Source organism: Giraffa tippelskirchi, chromosome 3, assembly GCF_054371585.1.
Source record: "Giraffa tippelskirchi isolate mGirTip1 chromosome 3, T2T-mGirTip1v1.2.pri, whole genome shotgun sequence".
NCBI classification, from domain to species: domain Eukaryota; kingdom Metazoa; phylum Chordata; class Mammalia; order Artiodactyla; family Giraffidae; genus Giraffa; species Giraffa tippelskirchi.
In genome coordinates this window covers 174,945,508-174,968,797 of record NC_137277.1, presented here as the reverse complement: position 1 = coordinate 174,968,797, position 23,290 = coordinate 174,945,508, and the positions used below count along the sequence as shown (strand labels likewise).

Genomic DNA, 23,290 nt, shown 5'->3' with positions numbered 1-23,290 from the left:
AGACTATCAATACCTAATAAAGTTGAAGAGGCACATATTTTACAATTCTACAAACACACCATGACGTGCTCAATTTAGAGAAATGTTTACACATTGCACCAGGATAAATGAAGATTTATTGTTGCAAAAAAGTGGAAACCACCTAACTATCCTCAGTAAGGGAGATGATTGAGTGAACTGTGGTTTACAATATAAAATAACATAAGCCATTGAAATGAATGAACTTGAGATATGTACATATATTTGTCAACATGGATAAATCTCAAAAAGTGTTCAATGATAAAATAAAGTTGAAAATATAGTATACCACTTATGTAAAAATTAAAACTTACAAAGGTAGTGTATTATTTATGTATTTGTGACTATGTATAATAAAATATGCTTGGAAATGATACCAATTTCAGAACAGTTAGTAGAAAGGAATAGAGCAAAAATAGGTGAGGAGCAGAAATTTGACTATATGTGTAAAATTTTAAGTGTTTTTTAAAGACACTAAGTAAATATGAGTCTCACTTCAACAGCATTTGTATTAAAACTGGGATAGTAAAGAGAAGATTCTTAGGGCCCTAAGAAAGGATAACACAAAATTAAAACAATTCAAAAAAATTAAAGCCATTCAGAGTAGATTTTTGGATCATATGCAATTAAGCTAGAAATCAAGAAAAAATATAATCAAAAAATTCCTAACTATCTGGAACTTAAATAAGATGTTTCTAAATAATCTATGGATCAAAGAAGAAATAAAAATGAAACTTAGAAAATATTTTACAATGAATGAGAATAAAGATGCAACATATCAAAACTTTCCTAATACAGCTACAGCAGCACTTAAGGAAAACTTAGAGGAGAAATGGCTGAAAACAATAAGTTAAGCTTTCATCTCAAGCAACTAGGAAGAGAATAACAAATCAGACCTAAGAAAGGTAGGAGGAAGGAAATAATAAAAGAAAGAATGGAAATCAATAATAAAAGTAAATAACAATAGAGAAAATCAACAGAGATAAAAGTTAGGTCTTTGAAAAAATAAATGAATAAACCGCTGACAAGGTTGATCAAGAAAAAAGAGAGAAAGTACAAATTACTATTATCAAGAAACAAAAATGAGAACAGCACTACAGATGCTATAGACGGGAAGAAGAGGATGTATGGGTAACTTTGTCGTTGTTGTTCACTCGATAAGTCGTGTCCGACTCTTTGCGATCCCATGAACTGCAGCACACCAGGCTTCCCTGTGCTTCACAATCTCCCAGAATTTGCTCAGACTCATGTCCACTGAGTTGGTAATGCCATCCAACCAACTTATCCTCTGTTGCCCTTTTCTCCTTTTGCCCTCAATCTTTCCCAGCAGCAGGGTCTTTTCCAGTGAGTCGGCTCTTACACCAACATATTTGATAATTTGAATAAAAAGAGGTAAATGTGACAAATTTTAAAATCTTTTGTTAGTGGTGTTGGGTGTCTATAATATTATCTTCTGTTCTTTTTTGTAGCTTTAAAATATTTCTGAATTTTAAAACTTTTAAAGGGAAAGGTATAGAACATAATGTACAAGATTCTTCTTTTTGTGTTAACATATTTTGTATATATGCATAGACCATTTCTTGAAGGGTATATATGAAACTGTTAGTGATGGTTGTCATGGGAACTGGGAACTTGGAGCCAGAAGAGAACTTATTTTTATCCTATACCTTTTAAAACTGATTTATCTTTTGTTTTACTACATGCATTTTATTTGCGTTTTTTTAAGTATCTCGAAAGTTAGGTAATAAAAAGTGGTAAAATATGAGAGCTTTACTTAGATCTGTCTTCCCTGCTCTGTAGCCCAGAGCCAGACTCCCATGCTTCTATCTCTTGCTCCCTTCTGCCTCCCTCTTCACCCAAAGAACCCAATCCCAGTTCTGCAGAAATTCTAGAGATTCAGACTGAAGACAAGGAGCAGCTGGTTAGGGAAGACAGAGAGAACAGTGAACTAAGAGGTGGTAGCTAAGCACGAGAGAATGAAGTCCCAGGTCAGTGGTGGAGACATGGGCCTCAAGAAAGGACTTAGAGAACCTTTTCTCTAGGACCCATGGAATGGGTCCCATGGACTGGGGCTGGCCCAGCTTTGAGAAGAAGGTAAAGACTATGTTCTTTTGTACCTTCAGATTCCAGGTAAACCAATATTCTTAGGATCTAGAACTCAGGTCAATATTTTAGGATATTAGTTTTTATTAGTGTTATCATTTTCCTTTATAGTCTCCATGTCAATCATTGTCCCACTCTCCCCATAAATCATCTAAATGTCTAAAGAATTTCAACACTTTGACATCTAAACCCTGTTCCCACATTTCCTTTCACATGCAATAGCAGAAATAAAAAAAACCTTGCCATTTGGTTCAGAAAATATGGTTGTTGAGGTCATTTGGTTTTATCACAAGGATTTCTGTGGATTGGCCTAAATACTTAACTGCAACTTATCATTCACTAAAGATCTAAGCAACCAACTTAAAACTGGAGATAAGTTGGAAAACAACTTATTTTTAGGTTGGATTCAATCTCAACCCATGCATGAATCAGCACTTTCAACTGAGGTTATGTGGGCACACATTTGCCCTAAACTAAATTTTAAAAAGTATTTCTGATAGCTAATTTTCTGGTTGCTCCTATCTATTTAGCTTAGCGAGAAAAAAAAAAATATATAGCTATTTCCTCAGATTTTTAGAGTCCTTAGAGGTGGGGAAAAAATCCAACTTCATAGACAAATGCGCAAAGAGTACAAACAGACAAATTACAGAAAGAATGTAAATGGCAATTAAATATGATGGGATTTTTACTAGTTATCAGGAAAATGCTAATTAAACATACTATTTTTACCATCAGACTGGAACAGATTAAAAGAGTAACAATATTTAATTAGAGATGTCAAAGGTATAAGAAAACTCCTATATCCTGTTGGATGGACATATTAATATTCAGTACTTTAATATTTAATACACACTTTTTGGGAAAGCAGTTTGTGAGTGTAGCTGAGACTGGCATCTTATGTAAGGTGTTAATTACTGAAAGCTGAAATATAGTGATATCAAAATATTAATGCTGTCTCATTTCATGAATAAATTTTGAAATAATGTAAATTACTCAACTTAAAATTCTGTCAAAAGTAGCATAATTATAAACTTGGCATAATTATAGAGGTTAAATGAGTTGTAGATGGCATTTGTGCTACCTCCTTAACACACAGTGCTACTCAAGCTGGTTAACAGAAATACCATCTTCGTCAAGTTAACTTTGATTCACACAAGGTTTTTCAAGAGTTCACCCCTCAAATAAAATATTCCATACCTATCAATGTAAATATCTTTGGACTGAGTAATTCCATGACTAAGAATCTACGTTAATGACATTCTCACACAACTGAGCAAAAATACATATGTCCCAGAATGTACCCAAAGGCTTTTGGAAAATGCCCACTAATTGAAGATTGTGTATTTGTACACTGGAACACCATTCAGTCTTAGAAAAGATCAAGGTACATCTTTATGTATGCTAACAGAAAAATGTTCACAATATATGAAGTGCAAAAACAAATTTATGAAGTACAAATTCTATTTTTGTAAACAAACACACACAAAATCCAAAGCAGAAAGAATTCAAATGTAAATAAAGCTATTATAGTCATTATCCCTGGGGAATGGAACTTGGAGGAAGAGAGGAATTTTCACTTTTAAAATTTTAGAAACCTGTAATAGCTAGAATTTACTGAGTTCTTCTCATATGCTAGGCAAATTCTAAGCACTTCACTCAACTAAACTTCATAAGGACCCTATGAGGTAGATGCTATTATATTTCTGGACACAGACACAAAGAGATTTGCCCAGGGTTATATATCTAGTGAATTTGGAGCCAGAATTCAAACAGAGGTAGTCGGTGTTAAGCAACACTCTTAATTGCCATGCTAACAGTTCTCTACACTTTGTAGTGTACGGATGACTTTTAAAATAAAAAATATATAATTCTTGTCTTTTAAATATACAAATCTGGGGACTTCCCTGGTGTTCCAGTGGTAAAGAACCTGCCTTCCAGTGCAGGGGACATGACTTCAATCCCTGGAAGAGGAACTAAGAACTCACATACCACTGGGCAGCTAAGCCTGTGTGTGGCAACTTCTGAGCCTGAACACAACAAGGGCCCAGTACAGCCAGAAAATAAAATTAATTTAATTAAACTTTAAAATTTTAAACTAATGATAATAATAAAGGCAACAGCACCTAGCATATGTGTGTAATAAAAAGATATTACATCTCAAAAAAAAAATACAAATCTGGGGAACATTTTTGATTTTACAATTTAGGTTGCTGTGACACATATCATTGTGGTAGGCAGAATAACCAGCTTCCCGGGTGGCTCTAGCGGTAAAGAACCCACCTGCCAATGCAGGAGACATAAGAGACCAGGGTTCAATCCCTGGGTCAGGAAGATCCCCTGGAGGAGGGCATGGCAACCCATTCTACTATTCTTACCTGGAGAATCCCAAGGACAGAAGAGCCTGGTGAGCTACAGTCCATGGGGTTGAAGGAGTCAGACACGATGAGTGACTTAGCATGCATGCAGGCAGAATAATGCTACCACCCTTCCCCTCCTTCAGATGTCCTATATCCTAATCTCAAGAACCTGTGGCTTTACATGGCAAAAGGAATTTTAGAGACATGATTAAGATCTTGATAAAGGAAGACAGCCATGAAATTAAAAAATGCTTGCTTCTTGGAAGAAAAGCTATGACAAACCTAGATAGCATATTAAAAAGCAGAGATATCCTTTTGCTGGCAAGGGTCCATATGGTCAAAGCTATGGTTTTTCCAGTAGTCATGTATGGATGTGAGAGTTGGACGGTAAAGAAGGCTGAATGCCAAAGAATGGATGCTTTTGGACTGTGGTGCTGGAGAAGACTCTTGAGAGTCCCTTGGGCTGCAAGGTGATCAAACCAGTCAATCCTAAAGGAAATCAGTCCTGAATATTCATTGGAAGGACTGATGCTTAAGTTGAAGCTCCAATACTTTGCCCAGCTAATGTGAAGAGCCGAATCATTGGAAAAGACCCTGATCCTGGGAAAGATTGAGGGCAAGAGGAGAAGGGGACGACAGAGGATGAGATGATTGGGTAGCATCACCAACTCAATGGACATGAATTTGAGCAAACTCTGGGAGATAGTGAAGGAAGGGGAAGTCTGGTGTGCTGCAGTCCATGGGGTCGCAAAGAGTCAGACATGACTTAGAACCTGAACAACAAAGGGAGATAACCCTGGATGAACTGGGAGGGCCCAGTGTAATCACAGGGGTTCTTAGAAGGAAAAAAGGGAGGCAGGGAGTGCAGGGTCAGAGAAGATGTGAACCCGGAAGCAGTGTCAGGTTGATAAAGACTGGACCGGCCATTGCTGACTTTGAAGATGAAGGGAGAGACCTTGAGCTAAGGAATGGGCAACTCAAAAACCTGAAAAAGGCAAGGAAATGAATGCTCCCTCAGAACCTCCCAAAAAAACAGTCCTACCAGCACATTGATTTTAGCCCAGTGACACTTCAGCAGTCCAGAAACCTAAGAAAATACATTTTTTCATTTAAGCCATTAAATTTGTGGTAATTTGTCACATCAGCAATAGGAGACCAATACAACCATTAATTATTAACTTAATAATGATACAATCTATAATAAAGATTACAGGACATTCTCTTCATGGAAAGTACAATCTTGTTATGGGCTGAAATGCACCCTCCTACACTCCCCCAGACCCATGTATTTAAATCCTTAACCCCAGTACCTCAGAGTATGACTGTAGTGGGAGATGGACCTTTAAACAGGTGTGTGCGTGTGTGCTCAGTCATGTCCACCTCTTTGCAACACCATGTACTATAGCCCATCAGGTTCCTCTGTCCATGGACTTTTCCAGGCAAGAATACTGGAGTGGGTTGCCATGTCCTACTCCAGGGGATCTTCCAGACCCGGGGATTGAAACCACGTCTCCTGCGTTGGCAGGCGGATTCTTTATCAACTGCACCACTGGGAAGCCCAGCAGGTCACATGGGTGGGCTCTAATTTGATCTGACTAGTATCCTTATAAGAAGAGGAAATTTGGACACACAGAGAGACCCCAGGGAGGGGGTATCCACACAGAGGAACACAGTTCGGATTCTGGTTTTGTTGATGGATTAGATCAAACACAGAGGAGAAAGAAAGGAGCCAAGGATAACTTTAGGACTGGGGCCATATTTTGGCAGGGGGAGGATCAGGAGGTATTTTTGGACATGTTACCTTTGAGCGCCTACTAAATACCCTTGGTAGAGATAGAAAGGGGGCACCTACATAAATATCTGAGTGTGGAGTTACGGGGAGAGGTACAGACTTGAGATACCAATTTGGGACTTACCCGCTTATGGGTGGCATTTAAAGCCGGAGCCACAGGAATTCTCTGGTGGCCCAGTAATTAAGAATCCACCCTGGGACCTCCCTGGTGGCCCAGTGGCTAAGACACTGTGCTCCCAATGCAGGGGGACTGGGTTCGATCCCTGGTCCAGGAACTAGATCCCACATGCTGCAATTAAAATATCCCTTGAGCGGCCAAATAAATAAATAACAATAAAAATAAATTAAAAAAAAAAAAAAAAAGAATCCACCCTGCAAGGCAGGTGATGCGGGTTTGATTCCTGATGGGAGAACTAAGGTCCCACATGCCACGGAGCAACGAAGTCAACAACTAGAGATCCCAAGGGCTGCAACTAAAACCTCATATAGTTAAATAAATAAAAATTAAAAACAAAAAGAGAAAACAGAGCCGATTCCCCCAGGAAATAAGTGCAAACTGACAAGCTGACGTGAGAAGAAGCTCATGAAATGAACCCAGGGCCCCATATTTAGATTTGGAAAGATGAGAAGAACCCAGCAAGGAGACCAGGAAGATGCCAATGAGGCTGGAGGAGGACCAAGACCAACGTGCTCCAGGAAGCCAGAGAAGCAAACGTCTCCCAAAGCAAGAGGACACGGTTCTGGTACTCTGTCGGGGCTGACACCAACATTGAAAGCGATTTCTAGAAAATTCCCCACTGGTCTTTAGGATGTTAGCAGGAGAGGCCTTTGGAAGAAAAAACTTTGAGGAGGTCTTGGGAATGTGATGAAGAGGGGGCGGGTAAAATAAATCCAAACATCCTGTACTTACTAAGAACCGCAAACAAAGATTACAGACCCGATTCTGTACCATTCTAAAACCCTTTCACATGTCAGGTCATCGAATGCTCACAGTGAACACACAGAGCAAGCATTTGACCCCCTAATATGAGGAGGAAAGGGCTTCCCAGGTGGCATGAGTGGTAAAGAACCCACCTGCCACTTCAGGAGACATGAGAGACTCGGGTTCGATCCCAGGTCCGGAAGATCCCCTGGAGTAGGAAATGGCAACCCTCTCCAGTATTCTTGCCTGGAGAATCCCCATGGACCGAGGAACCTGGCGGGCTACAGTCCGTAGGGTCGCAAAGAGTCGGACACACTGAAGCGACTTAGCATGCATGAGGAGGAAATGTGCTCACAGAAGGGGTTACACAGCTGGGCAGAGGCAGCAGAGATTCAAACCTGGCTCTGACCCCTGACCCCACTCTGTGCCACAGTGCACCCCTGTTCTGCTGCCAAGGGCTTTCTGAGGGGTTCTGAGGGATTCCCTAAGAACCGAGGGGGAGGAGGAGGGGAAACAGCAGTGCTGCTTGGAGTTTTCCCCTCTGTCAAGATTCCAGTGCTATAGGAAGTCTACAAAGTGAGACAGGCGTCTTTGAACTTGCCAGGCCGATTTAATTTGCTATCTCTGTGCTGTTCCTGGCATGAGACTGCAGCTCGCAAGACTGCAATTTTAAAAGCCTCTTTGGGTGTATTCCTCAACTGAACTCGTCAACTCGCCTCTCTCCAGGCAGGAGGCCTCAGTCAGACTCATAAATTCCCGCTTTATTGCTTACTCTTCCAGGACCAGGAAACCCACAAGTGGTCGTCCTGAAGCTGATGTTACCCCCACTCTGGTGTTTTATGAGGGGGCAAGGGCGTTGGAGATGCCTGGGGCTGAAAGAAACAGGTAAGGGTTTGGCCCTCAAGCCTCTACTCAAAAGACAATCACCTCCCAGACTCTGCTGTTGGTCCAGTGGATAAGAATCCGCCTGCCAGGGCAGGGTTCGATCCATGCTCTGGGTGGATTTAGATTCCACAAGCCATGGGGCAACTGAGCCCGTGTGTCACAACTACTGAGTCTGTGCTCTAGAGCCCAGGAGCTGCAACTAGTGAAGCCCAAAAGCACCCTATAGTCCGTGCTCTGAAACAAGAGAAGCCATGAGAAGCCCGTGCATCAAAACTAGAGAAAGCTTGTGCCCAGCAACAAAAACCCAGCGCAGCCATAAATAAATAATATAAAAATAAAATAAAACAGCTAAGTTCTTAAAAAAAAAAAAAAAAAGACAATCACTTTCCATCTCTCTGGCCCAAACCTTCATCCTCAGGTTTTTGTTGAGAGCTGTCAGAAAATCCCATGTCAACGGATGCTCAGCACTCCCTAGTCATATAGCTCCAGATTAGGTACTATTGTGCTTAGAAAATAAAATGGAACCTGACTTGGAAACAAAATGTGTTTTATAGAAGTTTACTTTATAACTATCTTTGCAGAAACCTGTCTATTCCACGATTAAATAAGTAAGGCATGCATGGACTTATTTTTGTTCAGTGAAAATAGACAGTCTTCAGCATGGCTCTTTGCAGGCTGGTAATGAATTTCATAACCAAAAACTGAGGACAGTCAATCCAGATGTTTAACTATTTGAGGAAGCAAAGTCCAACCAAACCTATTCTTTCTCTTAAAAAAACAACTATTACATGTTATAATGTTAAAAAAGAGAAAATCTTTAAGAATTTTGATTATCAAAGATCTACCCAGAATGTGCCTTTTTTTAATTTGCATTTTTTATTTGACAGTTCCTTTCAATCAAAGTTATGGAATAAAATCTCTTTTAGAGCTGCATATATGAGCACAAAGTAGTCATGGAGATGGTATCTAAAAAGTCATGACTTTGATCATATGTCATCAGTTTATTTTTTTGCTAGAATCTCTGAGAAAACAATAAAAAGCAGTCTTCCATCATTATTAAAATTGTCTATGGAAGTAATAAAAGTTATTTAAAGTAAAATAATTGATGATATGCTTTAATTGGTGATAATAATTTCTCCTTAGTAAATTACTAGACCAGAGTGTGCCCTTTAAAAATCAGATTTTGGGGGACTTCCCTGGTGGTCCAGTGGCTAAGACTTCGCACTCCAAATGCAGGGGGCCTGGGTTCAATTCCTGGTGGAGGAACTAGATCCCACATGCCACAACTAAGAGTTTGTATGCCACAACTTAAAAAAAAAGATCCCGCATGCTGCAACCAAAGCTACCTCGTGCCACAACGAAGACCAGGCTCAGCCAAATAAATAAATAAAAATAAATAGTAAATAAATAAATAATAAAAATAAGATTTTTTTTCCTACTCTCAATGCTTAGGCCTGGCAATGGCAGTAGTTAGCTATGGGATCTGGGAAAGTCACACCCATTCTGTATCTCATTTGAGAAATAGGGATAAGACTATTTATTTCACAAGAATATTATAACAAATGAGAATATGTATATGAAAATGCTTGATGTTAACATTATTAACATTGCTACCTACTCCTAATAAAGTGAGAATCTCCAAAATGCCTTCTAGCTTTAAGATTTTATTATTAAGAACTAATTATTAAAGACTTTAAAGAGAGTCCTTTCTGAGACAAATACTGAAGTAGTTTAGGATGAAATGATGTAACATCTGAGGTTTACTTCAAAATAATCCAGTGGGAACAGAAGGTTTGTGTTTTGAGTATTGTTGAATTGGGTTATGGGTGCATCAGAGCTTTTTTAAACAAACATTCTGTCTACATTTATTTGTTTGAAATTTTCACATTTAGAAGCAAAAAAGCAAAGGGGAAATTGAAGGGCAATTTCTATTATTTAGTCCAAGTGCTACTTAAGACTGATTTTGGGAAATTCCCTGGAGGTCCAATGTTTAAGACTCTACGCTTCCACTGCCTAGGGCCTGAGTTACATCCCTGGTCATGGAACTAAGATCCTGCAAGCCATGTGACCTGGTCAAAAAAAAAAAATAAAGACTGCTTCTCATGAAAACCTGGCTATTAAAAGAAAAGATAGAGGTTTTAAATGAATGCCAAAATGTATAAGAATTTAAGGACTTGATAATTTGATTATGTTTTGGAATAATCTTTTAACTTATTTTTAACTAAAGGAAAGCCATTTTAATTAAATATTAAGGCGAAAAAAATCATATTTACTACATGATTTAAGATTATTAATGATGGGAATTCCCTGGCAGTCCAGTGGCTAGGACTCAGCATTTTCATCCACATGGCTTGCAGGCACAGGATGGATTCCAGGTCAGGGAACTAAGGTACCACAAGCTTCACGGCCAAATAAAAAAACATTATTAACAATTTTTGGGGGGGCCACATTTCTTGGCATGTGGAATCTTTGTTCCCCAACCAGAAATTGAATCCACACCCCTTGCAGTGGAAGTGTGGAGTCCTAATCACTGGACAGTCAGGGAAGTCCCTCAGAGACTTTTTTTCCCAAAAGAAATTTCAGGATATGTTAACAATTTTCTATCTTTTAAGAACCCAATATTCTATCATATCTGTTATAGCCAATTAAGCGCATAGCTACATATCAATATTTCAAATGGTGAGATATTTGCTACTTCACTGACAAACTCTTGTCACTAACTAAAGAGAGCTTAACAGTAGCAAGTACATAATATACTCCCTTCCTTACCCTGAAGATGTGACTTCTCTAGGAAGTCTTCATGAGTTTCTTTTGTTTCTCCAGGTTTTGTTGACCGATACTCACTCCTCAGAGAGATCTTCCACCATCTAAAAATTACCTGTGATTGAAGAGACTGAAGTGAGATAAGTTAAAACCAATTGCAAAGCCAACAGCAAGTTTAGGTCTGGGGTCTTAAAAAAAAAAACCACTATCTTGGAAGGCACATAAGGCTGCATGTCCAACATCAGCCGTTACTTCGCAAACTGGCATCACATCTAATTAAAAGTGAGGTCTGTGTATCAGGGAACATTTTCCTTAGAGATTAGGGGCACAAAACAAAAATGCTGGTAGGAATCTTGAAAAATCGAGTCAATTGATGCTTAAATCACCCAGAGCTGAAAGGATAGGTGTTTCTGAGAACACAGATTCTTTACATAAAAGAGCCAATTCCAAAGTAATTGCTTGGTTCTCCTCCTCCTCCCTGTCCTGTCTACCGGGCAGACACAAGGAATGGATATCTTTCTCATGGAGAATGACAGGTACTTGGACAGAGCCAGGAAAAACACCATCATGCCTTGACTGATGCATCAAAGTGTCATTACCCAGAACATGTCTCAGTAATGGATCTGATAATAGTAATCTGATAATGCATTTGACTGATGCATTATCATGTTAATGATAATCTGATAATGCATGAGCATTTGGTTTATCAGAAGCAACCTCATTTCCACAGTTATGGACTGCACTTACATTCAGTGTTGATTTCATGACAGTAAACTCTCTGCACTAGGGCTCCCAGGGAAAAAAGATGGGTAAAGAGATAGACAGTGCTGAGAAACTGGCTTCCTAGTTCTGGGTTCTTCCCTCACTGGCATTACCATGTCCAGTTAAAAATGAGCTCAAGTTTCTACTCAAGGAGAAATCGTTAAGCAAGTGAAACTCACTAAGAGGCCTCCCTTTGTTTAGGTTCCTCTCATCCACCCTGTCCATTCAGCACTCCTGGTGTTCCTCACAGATCCCTGTGCACCTCCTAGGGCCACTGCCCTGGTCTCTATCCATTCTCCTCTTTTTCTTGGAGGCCCTTCCTGGTGCTGGTTGGGGAAGCCCATCCCTGCAGCCTATGAACTGCACAACTTCCATTCCTTCTCACTCCTTTTCCCTTGCCTGTGGGTCTGGGCATCAGCCAGCTTTCCTCCCCTTCAAGAGTTGCCTCCAAATGCCCTAACATCTCCTGAGGTCCCCTCCCTCCTGTCTCCCCAACCACTCCCCATTCTGATTTCTGAAAGATGGCACAACTCTCTCTCAGGAGGGAAGAGATCCTTCATGCCATCTTACCTTGCTCGCTGCCCAACAGAGAGAGGGTCCTCAGAAAATACTCATGGGATGAACTAGTGAAGTTGCTCAGTCATGTCTGACTCTTTGTGATCCCATGGACTGTAGCCTACCAGGCTCTTCCATCCATGGAATTTTCCAGGCAAGAGTACTGGAGTAGGTTGCCATTTCCTTCTCCAGGGGATCTTCCCTACCCAGGGATCAAATCCAGGTCTCCCACATTGCAGGCAGATGCTTTACTGTCTGAGTTACCAGGGAAGCCCCACGGGATGGGATGAACTAAAGAGTGCTTTTCACTTAGATTTTATTGCTAATCTCTACGGGAGCTTCCCTCATAGCCTAGTTGGTAAAGAATCTGCCTACAATGCAGGAGACCTGGGTTCCATTTCTGGGTCAGGAAGATCCCCTGGAGAAGGAAATGGCAACCCACTCCAGTGTTCTTGCCTGGAGAATCCCATGGACAAAGAGCCTGGCAAGCTAAAGTCTATGGGGTCACAAGAGTTGGACATATCTTAGCGACTAAACCACCACCACAGGAGCTGAGGGGAAAATATGTACTTAAGTTACAGAGCTCCGTAATCTCAAAAAACTGAGGTAGCTGATTCCTTTCAGAAAATCCCTTAGCCTTCCTCTTTTGTTTTTTTCCTGGCATGAGGCTCACCAAAATCATCCTCTTAAGCATCTTTCTGCCCCATCTGCATAAAGTTAATGGTTTATCAGTCTCCTAGGGCTGCCTAGAAAAATACTACAGACTGGGTGGCATGAACAATAGAAATTTATTCTCTCACAGTTCTGCAGGCAGGAAGTCCAGGATCAAGGTGTTGGCAACTTTGGTGTCTCCTGAGGCCTCTCTCCTTGGCTTGCAGGTGACACCTTCTCACTGTGTCCTCACACAGCCTTTCCTCTGAGCTTGTGCAACCCTGGTGTTTCTTCCTCTTCCTTTAAGGACACTGGTCCTGTCGGACTAGGGCCCCATCCTTATGACCTTATTTAACCTTATTTAGTTCTTGAAAAGTCCTATCTACAAATACAGTTTTCAACATAAGAATTTAAAAAGTGTGTTAGTCACTCAGTCACATCCAACTCTTCACGAACCCATGAACTATAGCCCTCCAGGCTCCTCTATCCATGGGATTTCCCAGGCAAGAATACTGGAGTAGGTAACCATTCCCTTCTCCAGGAGATCTCCCTGACCCAGGGTTCAAAACTGTGTCTCCGGGATTGCAAGCATATTCTTTGCCATCTGAGCCACCAGGGACACAATTCAATCTATAACAAAAGGGTGTCAGGGGTTATAGTAGAAGAGCATGAATCTTGGAGCAAAGATAGACCTAGCCCATTTATTTAATCTCTCTGCACTTCTATTTTCCTTCCCATTTCCTTCTATTAAGTATCATTAAAATTAATATTAAATATTATGACAAATATTTCCTTTCTATTGGATGAAGATGCCAGGTCATTTGAATCTAATGCTGTGTTCTTTATGCACATAATCTAGAACTTGTAGGACTAGTTGTGAACCCAGAAATAATTTAGTCCATTTCCTGCCACTCAACTGAATGAGGAAAACACTTCAAAGAGGTTAAGTCAGAAATGATAGGTGTCCCTCCTTACATTCCCAGTGAATTTAAAGCTTTTGCCTGGACATGAAGGAATTCAGAGATGAAATGATAGGTGAAAAGTGACTTTATTTAGAGAAAAACACACTTCAGAGACAATGTGGGCCATCCCCACAATATGGCATGGTTAGTTTTTATGGGCTGGGTAATTTTCTAATGAATGGGAGGATTATTCCAACTATTTTGGGGGGAGGGGACAGAGATTTCCAGGAATTGGGCAACTGCCCACCTTTGACCTCTTATGTATGGCCTCAGAACTGGTGGTTGGGTGGTACTGGTGGGTGTCATTTAGCATGCTAATGTAGTACAGTGATCTTACAATGAAGCTCAAGGTCCACTGGAAGTCGACTCATCTGCCATCTTGGATCTAGTTGGTTCTAACTAGGTTGTCATGTCCCATTCCTCTAAAGGTTGTGCCCTGCCCCCTTCCCTCCTGTTTCACCTACAACCTACATCTACCAGATGTTATCTTACAATTGAATTCTGACAGAAGAAAGACAGACACCACAGGAGTCCAAAACATGTTTCTGGAAGCTTAGTGGCGTGCCCTGCAGCCCCAACCCACTCTGACATTCTATGGGAAACTTCACAGGAAAGTTTCTCTCTGGGGCAAGTGCACCTGTTATAATGGTCTAATCAGCTACCCCTCTAGCCAGATCAAGCAACTATACTGTGGGTAAAATGGAAGATTTGGGAACACATGGAGTTCTAGACAGGGTGCGACTCCAGAAACATTTGATTACTAAGCTTACTTATGTTGTTCAAAAAAATGCAGAAAGACACCTTACAGCCTTACTTGTCAGCTTCATATCTTGCACATCAATCATTTCATCAATTAAAAATTATTTCTGACATTCCTTCTGCTAATTAATTAAACCCTCAGGGACTGATTTAGAAGGCAATATTTGAAGTGCTTGCTGTAAGCCTCAGGAGGGAGGCTCCTCAGGGCACAGACTCAAGTTACCTTGCAACATAGACAAGCATCCTACTGGCTCCTCTGAGGTATTTAAAGTAAATGCCTGAGAATAGAACACTTGCCTAAGGAAACACGGCTGACTAGAACCAGAAGCCAGCCTCCTCACTCCTCACTTGCAAACACAGGGCTTGTTGTGAGTCACAAAGCTCTCTTTACATAAAATCCACACTGCTCTGTGTATCAGAGCAGTACACAGAAATCTGATCCTCGGTACCATCACTTAGCCTGATCAAGACTCTATTATGCTAGATATGAAAACCTGTTAAAAGGACTACCCTGGTGGTCTAGTGATTAAGAATTCACCTTGCAATGCAGGAGACATATGTTCAATCCCTGATCAGGGAACTAAGATCCTACATGCCGCAGAGCAACTAAGCCCGTGTGCTGCAACTACTGAAGGCTATGTGCTCCAAGTCAGTTGTTGTTCAGTTGCTAAATCATGTCTGACTCTTTGTGACCCCATGGACTACAGCACACCAGGCTTCTCTGTCCATCACCATCTCCCTGAGTTTGCTCAAACTCATGTCCATTGAGTCAGTGATGCCATCCAACTGTCTCATCCTCTGTCACCCCCTTCTCCTCTTGCCCTCAGTTTTTCCCAGCATCAGGGTCTTTTCCAGTGAGTCAGCTCTTCGCATTAGGTGGCCAAAGTACTGGATTGTCAAAGCCTGTGCACCAAAACAAAAGATCCTGCATGATGCAAGAAGATCCCCCGTGCTGTAACTAAGACCCAATGCGGCCAAATAAGTATTCTTTAAAAAACTTATTTAGACAGAAAAAGATACTAGACATTGTCTCTCAAATTAGCTAAGCGTTTTTTAAGTGACAAAACTCAATACTTGTGAGGACAAGGAAAAATGGGAGCCCTCAACACTCATCGAGAGGAGTGTAAATTGACTTGATAATATCTCCCCAAAACCTTGAAATCATCCATGCCCTTTGACCCAGACACTCTACTCTTAAAGAATTTATCAGAGATGTATCTGACATTTTTTATATAAGAAAGTTTGTTGTAGTCTAATTATGTGTGTGTTAGTCACTCAGCTGTGACCCCATGGACTGTAGCCCGCCAGGCTCCTCTGTCCATGGAATTCTCCAGGCAAGAATACTGGAATGGGTTGCCATTCCCTTCTCCAGGGTATCTTGCTGACCCAGGGATTGAATCTGGGTCTCCTGCATTGCAGGCAGATTCTTTACCGTCTGAGCCATCAGGGAAGCCCATAGGCTAATTATAATAATGAAAAATCAGTGCTGACCTAAGGGTCCAATAGTTGGGACTAATTAAATAATCATGGCACATTTAGATGATGGAATACTCTGTGGCCTGTAAAATAATTTGTGAAGAAATGACTAATAACATAGATCACTGTTAATGATCACTGGTCAAAAGGCTCACAAGTATATATACCACGGTTTCAAATATTTAAAGGAAAATATATGTGCAGGGAGAAGGGGCATTAGCCTGGCAGGAAATGCAACAATTTTACATGACAGATCCAGCTTGAAGGAAGCCAAAGAGGATCCCCCAAATAGTTGTGAATTGAGTACCAGCTCTCATGGTATTAGCTTAAGTCAGAACACACAGAAAGTTATTCTTATATGTTTATCTCTGTTTTGAAAACCTTAAAATCTGTAAATACTGTTTTGAACATATTCTTATCAAATGTGAATGTTTTGGTAATGAAGAATCCTGGCTGCAAGAAAAGCCACAGAGGCACTTCCCAGGGCTTTTGTGACTGTTTAGACCTGGCTAGCTACTCCAGTATTCTTGCTTGGAGAATTTCAAGGACAGTGGAGCCTGGCAGGCTACAGTCCACAGGGTCGCAAAGAGTCAGACACGACTGAATAACTAACACAACAGACCTGGCTAGAATGAGGGCTTCACCAGTCTCCCAGCCACCTGTGAGCAGTGAGTGACTGTCTTATTATGGATGAACAAGCGGATCTCAGATGAGTAAAATAACTTGCCCCAGCATCTCTTACCAGGCAGAGGGTGACCTAGAAAGAGTCTAGTTCTTTTTCATTGCCTCATATCCTCTCCAGGAGGGGCGAGCAGTCAGCCTCGTTATCATTTTTTATCTTAATAGAAATCCTGTGATCTGCGAGAATTCTTTAAAATTTTTGGTTAAATTTAGAATATATTTAGATTTCTCATGTATTTCTAGGGAATCATTTCAATAAATTTGAAAACTGAGCTTACTTCCAAAAGAGGGGTCTAAGATTTCTCATTAATCCCCCAACATCTTTTCTGCACAAATTATCCAGACAACGAGGTATCTGTCATTCACCCAGTGAAGGTCCCTAGAGCTTAAGTCTTTTCCCAACAGGAGAGGGACTCATGAGGCAGCCCTCCAGGGGGCACTGGGAAACGTGCCCAATGGGCATCTCAGTATTTGGATATATTTGGACAATACACACCCCAATCCCAGTCCCCCAGATAAGAGACTATGCTACTCCCATCACTATACCTTGCTGAAAACTCCTGCTACTGGGACAACAGCAGAGACTCTGGTATTAGGAGTGGTGGTGGTGATTTAGTTGCTAAGTCATGTCTGATACTTGCAACCCCATGAACAGAGGAGCCTGGCAGGTTACAGTCCATGGGATTCTCCAGGCAAGAATACTGGAGTGGGTTGCCATTTCCTTCTCCTGGGTTTAAAACCTGGTCTCTGTCATGTTTATTAGGCAAAGGTCTTAATTTCTTGGGACCTCAGCTTCTTCGTCTCCAAGATATCCCCTATGCCCACCTCACTGAACTTCCGAGGGATGACCTGGGATAAGTGCAAAGTGCCCAGCAGGAGGCCGGGCACATGATGCCAGCACACGAGCTCTGTGGAGGAGGGTCCCTGCCTCTTTCTTTCTTCTTTTTCCTTCCTGTTCCCTTGCTGGTCAGTTCTTCATATTTATAACACACTCAGTTCCAAATACCCACAGAACCTTATCTTTGTTCTCATCAACTATCTAACAATATTCAATCATACTTCATTAAGTTCTGCTCTCTTAATCATATTCTTCAAAGATCTTTAGGGAATTCCCTTGCTGTCCAGTGGTTAGGACTCTGAGCTTCTACTGTTGGGGGAACAGGTTATCCCTTGTCAGGGAACTAAGATCCCAAAAGCTGCGTGGCATGGACCAAAAAAACGAAAAATCTTTGTTTCATTCTGACTTGGTATTTGACTTTTCTGATCATCAATAATCATTAAGAATTGCACATTCTTTGCTCTAAGTATTTTCCCCACAGCATAATTATCTGTCTGTGAAGGATTAGGGTGACTTGCCAGATACCACAGACTAAATGAGGCATTCTGAATCTTTCGAAGCATCTGCCCAGGAAATACGATTGTAATTTAGCACATGACTATTTCTGCTTTCTCCTGCAGACTAGTGTTACTCCACGAGATCAAATTTCTCCCTGTTTTGGAAATCATATATGATTAGGGGGTTTTACAGAATGGGGTTGAGATATTGTGTCAGGGAGAGTTTATGAAATTAGATCTTCTATTTAGTAAAGAAGGATTTTGTTATCTGAACAGTCTACTGAGAAATGGAGAAGCAAAGAATTACAAGGGCACACTGCAAGTAATTTTACCTTTCAATATTACTCAAAAGCTCACAAAGTACTGGCATTCCAAAACATAGAAAGACATTATTTCAAAAAATGAATTATGAAGATGTTTTATTTCAATGCATATTTAAATTATAAACAATTATGATGTGCTTTGATCCAAATTTACAACATCAACTATGCGCTCCTCTGTTTGGCTCAATTTGTCTAGACACAGCAAAACTTAAGGTTTTCAGCTATTGAAATTGGAATAGTAGGAATTCTTCTATATTGGGAATAAAAGCATCATTATGAATTATGGGAAAGATGAGTTTGAAGCTGAAATGAGAATGGAATAAAGTGAAACCTTTAATAAAGGAGAACTGACTGCACTGAAATTCTTTCTTCCTTTAGGAACTCAGAAATGAAGTCGTCTTTGGAGAATTAACTCCTTAACACAGCAGATGTGATTAGGAACCAGCGGCAGACATTGTTGGTTGCTACCTGGCATTCTTTTGCCCACCTGCTCTTCCTACATGAATCCTGATTTATCCCGTAGCCTCTCTCCTCTGCATTGCTGGTGCTCAGGGCACAGGCCTCACCTCTAGATCCAGGGGGCAGGACATGACTGGTCTAAGCGATTCTTTTTCTTTTTTCCTTTAGGCCGAGCTGTGTGTCATGCAGGATCTTAGTTCCCCAACCAGGGATCGAACCCAGGCTCCCTGCAGTGGGAGCGTGGAGTCTTACAACTGGACCAACCAGGGAAGTCCTGGTCTAAGCCATTCTTGGCAGGTTTTTCCCCTTGCCAGTGACTGGTGTGGGCACGGGCATGTGAGACACCAGGAGAAATCTGCAGGAAGTTCTGGGAAAGATTTTATCACTTATAAGGAGTGTCAGCCGAAAAAAAAAATTCACAAAAGTGGAGAATTACGTTTTATTTGCAGACTTTCTGAGGACTTCAAGTCCAGGAGGCAGCCTCTCAGATAGCTCTGAAGAACAGCTCTGAAGAGGTAAGAAGACAGGATATATAGTTTTGTGACAAAGATAAGGTAGTCAGAAGATTAAAAGATTACCAATAATTAAAGAAAACCAGACATCTCAAGTTAATGAATTTAGTGCTTTTCTATGTATGGAAAGATGCAAGAATCTGAGCTTACTATAATCATTCCTTTGATATGCACCCTAGCTATCTAGGGCTGGTATCATGTTTTTTCCCATCCTGAGTCCCCTCATGGTACACTGCTGGGGGTGGCTGTAGTCACTGAGGGCTTGACAGCAGGCAATCCATTTGTCTCCACCCTGAGTTCCCAATATTCTTTGTTTACTATACATGGCAGCTGACCTTCTTCATTCATGAGAGAAACACAGCCTCTTTGGGGACACCAGCTACTGTGCTTTGACGTGATCACTGGAGTAGCAGCAACCATTTTGTCACTATGAGGTTGAATGTCACCAGCCTGAGGTGACAACAGTGTCACCTAGGGAGAGAACCAACAGATTGTTGAGAGGAGAAGCCAGAGCACCATCACTGTGTTGGGAATCTCTTTTCCTTTAAATGTATTTTTATGTGAAATAATGCCATATTCCACCAGATCTCGTATGCCATATTCCACCAGATCTCGTATACCATATATTGAATGCCACAGCATTATATATTATATAGAAAGAGATAACACTGTCAAGGAAACTAAAACCAAATTGATTTTTATCACTTATTTTACAGTGAAAGAGCTCTTTTATTCTTTACTAGACATGTATTTTATTATGTTATTTTTAGCAATTATATTACCGTGGACCCTTGATCAACACGATTTGAACTACACAAGTTCATATATAGGCAAATTTTTTTCACTGAATATTTACTACAGTACTACATGACCTGTGGTTGGTTGAATCCACGGGTGTAAAATGTCCAACGAGGAGGGTGGACAGGGAAGTTATACAAGAATTTGCAACTGCAAGGAGGGTTGATGCCCCACCCTCTGCATTGTTCAAAGGTCAACTGTACTTCATTAATTTTATAAATTATATTAATATGATAAATTTATACTACTCTCATATATACCTAAGGATCTTCCCAGGTGGCACTAGTGGTAAAGAACCTGCCTGCCAATGCAGGAGCCATAAGAGACTCGGGTTCAATCCTTGGGTCAGGAAGATCCCCTGGAGGAGGGCATGGCAACCCACTTAGTATTCCTGCCTGGGGAAATCCCACGGACAGAGGAGCCTGGCGGGCTACAGTCCACAGGGTAGTAAAGAGTCAGACACAACTGAAGCAACTCAGCGTACACACACACACACACACACACACACGCCAGTAGAATAAATAGACGAAGGTATTACTAACGTTTTCCCATATTCGACATTTGAGTTTTTAATGTTTTACTCAGAATGTTATCTCTGTGACATCAAGAGCTTGGCAATCACAGCAATAAGGTGCTGGCTCTTAGTAGGCTGGCTCTGCAGGCACTTCGAGCCAGCCTCCTTTTGACTTCCGCTTTGGGAATGCTGTGAACATCTCAGATTCACCCCCACTCTCTCCCATCTCAAACTGTGCTCTCCCACAGTGTCTGCATTTTCTTCCAAACTTTGCTCTGATGCTTAGGTTCCTGAGTTGTTTTCAGTTTCTAGCTATCACAAATCAAGGTGCTATAAACATCTGTGTACAAGTTTTGCCCACTTTTATCCTTTTAACGTTAACTGTCCTCTGTTACGTAGCAATCCTTAATAATAAATTGTCTGATAAAATAAGGATGATTTCTGTCTCCTCAATGGACCTTGCTTGAGATGACTGTTATGAATCCTTTTTCATTCACTTTGCAGGGTACTTGCTGAGAGCTTAGAACTTGGGAATACTTCACATCTAGAACATTTTCTTGTACACTTGTTTCTGGAATTTCTTATTTCCAGACCTGGACATCCTGGTCTAATTCTTTTATTATTTTGTTTTCCTTTCCTATTGTCCATTTCTTACTTTTGGTTCTTTTTTTCTAGGAGATTTTCTCTATTTTATCTTCCAACTCTTCCATGGAGTTTTTCATTTTTCCTATTACATTTTTTTCTAAAATTTCTTCTTAGTTTTCTGAATGTTTCTCTTTTATTGTGTGATGTTCTTGTTTTGTGGCTATAACAACTTTCTTATCCTTTAAGGATATTACTGTGGAGTATGTTTTTTTTATTGTAGTCATTTTTTCCAAAATTACATTTTCTTTTTTTTTTTGTTTACTTGCTCTGGCTTTCCTCAAAAGACTGATAGGAGCTTCCCAGATGGCTCAGTGGCTCCACCAGCCAATGCAGGGGGCTTCAGGAGACTTGGGTTTGATCCCTGGGTCAGGAAGGTCCCCTGGAGAAGGAAATGGCACCCCACTCCAGAATTCCTGTATGCAAAATCCCACGGACAGAGGAGCCTGGTGGGCTATGGTCCATGGGGTCACAAAGGGTCAGACTCGACTGAGTGAGCACAAACACAGAAGCCTGATAACTCTTCACTGTTCACACCTATTTAGGAGCAGACTGCTAGGAAGCTGCGTGGACGTTCTGGGCATTTGAGCAGGGATTATCCAGAGAGGATCTCACTGTTGGGTGATCTGCTGAAGCTCTTTGGTTGGAGGATCCTATTAACATCTTAAGATCTCTTCTTGGCCTGGTGAAGCATCTTCCAGCTTTCTCCCTGGAGGGTATAAACCTCACTGCCTGCAGCTTTCCGTGAGCCACTGGGAAGTCAGAATGAGTCCCGCAGTTCGGTATGTGGATTTTGATTTAATTCCTTGGCATCTTCAGCCCTGAGTTCCTCTGTCCCCAGTGACCTGGGGTCTGGAGTCCATTGTATCCTTAGTTTACCCCTCCAGAGACCAAACTTCCAGTCCTCTCCTGAGGGGTGAGGCAAAGCTGTTGCTGGTTGTGCAGAGGAAAGGGGGGTGAGGGGAGAGGGTGAAGAAGGTGGTTCTAATCACATCTTAAACAGGATGTCAACCATCACACCTGTTCACAGGTCCTTTCTCACTTTCTTCAAAAGTACCTGTTTCTCCCCATTCCTGAAATGCCCCTGCTTTGAGGTTCTGGGGTGCAAATCTGGTTACTTCCTCACATCTCTACCACTAGCTTAAAATTCAGCTTTCTCGGGGCTGTTAAGTCCCAGTAAGTCATCTTCTTTGCAGCATGCAAAATTGTTGCCTTCATCGCCGTTCCCAGTTTGTCTTTGTGGGTTTATGCTTTAGAAAAACCCTGTAACTGTTACCTCAGCGGCATTGCCAGGGGGAGGGAAGATATATAATAGGACTTTAACTAGAAGCTGTGCTTTGTGTATTCTTAAGATGTTTAAAATGCTGTCCAGAAACTGACATACTATATACGTCATTTTAATTTAAACACATAGCCTAATGCAAATGATTAAGTTTGCATTAGCAAACTTAGTCAATGTTTAAACTCAGAAATATGTATTAAATGTATAATGATTTTAAGATGTTTAAATGTTTAAAAGAGTTTGATTATCTACATTTTAAAGTTTGCTTCATTATAAACATGTGGCTTAATTTTGTTAGATTTGTAATTATCTCTTTAGATTTCAGAAGTGCTTGAGAAAACCATACTTGATATAGATTGAAATTCTTAAGAGGATTTAATTGAGTTTGTCAGTGTTACAGTAAGTCCCCTACATATGAACACATTCCCTTCCAAGTGTGCATTCATAAGTTCAGTTTGTTTGCAAGTTTAACAAAGTAAGCCTAGGTACCACCTAACACAATCAGATGTATGATACTGTACTATAAAAGGTTTATAGTACTTTTCACACAAATAATACATAGGAAACAAACACAAACAATAAAGGAAACATTTTTAATTTTACAGTACAATACCTTGAGAAGTACAGTAGGACAGTACAACAGCCAGCATACAAGGGCTGGTAGCAGTACCAGCTACATCGTCACTGCTTTTATGCTTGCTTCTGGACACCCTGGACTTAAAGATACTGCACTACTGTA

At 40.8% G+C, this 23,290-nt stretch overlaps 1 protein-coding gene across 6 annotated transcripts in view; it reads right to left on the bottom strand.

Moving 5' to 3' along the window:
* Nucleotides 1–23,290, bottom strand: part of FBXO36 (F-box protein 36) — a 92,462-nt gene that overhangs the window by 24,958 nt on the left and 44,214 nt on the right. For all 6 annotated transcript variants that reach the window (XR_014080872.1, XR_014080873.1, XR_014080871.1 and 3 more), the window contains one exon: nt 10,847–10,955. Coding sequence is in view for 3 of the 6 variants with exons in the window: in XM_081585474.1 (XP_081441600.1) it covers nt 10,847–10,955 (109 nt within the window). In the remaining 3 variants the exon portion in view is untranslated. The remainder of the gene's footprint in view (nt 1–10,846; nt 10,956–23,290) is intronic.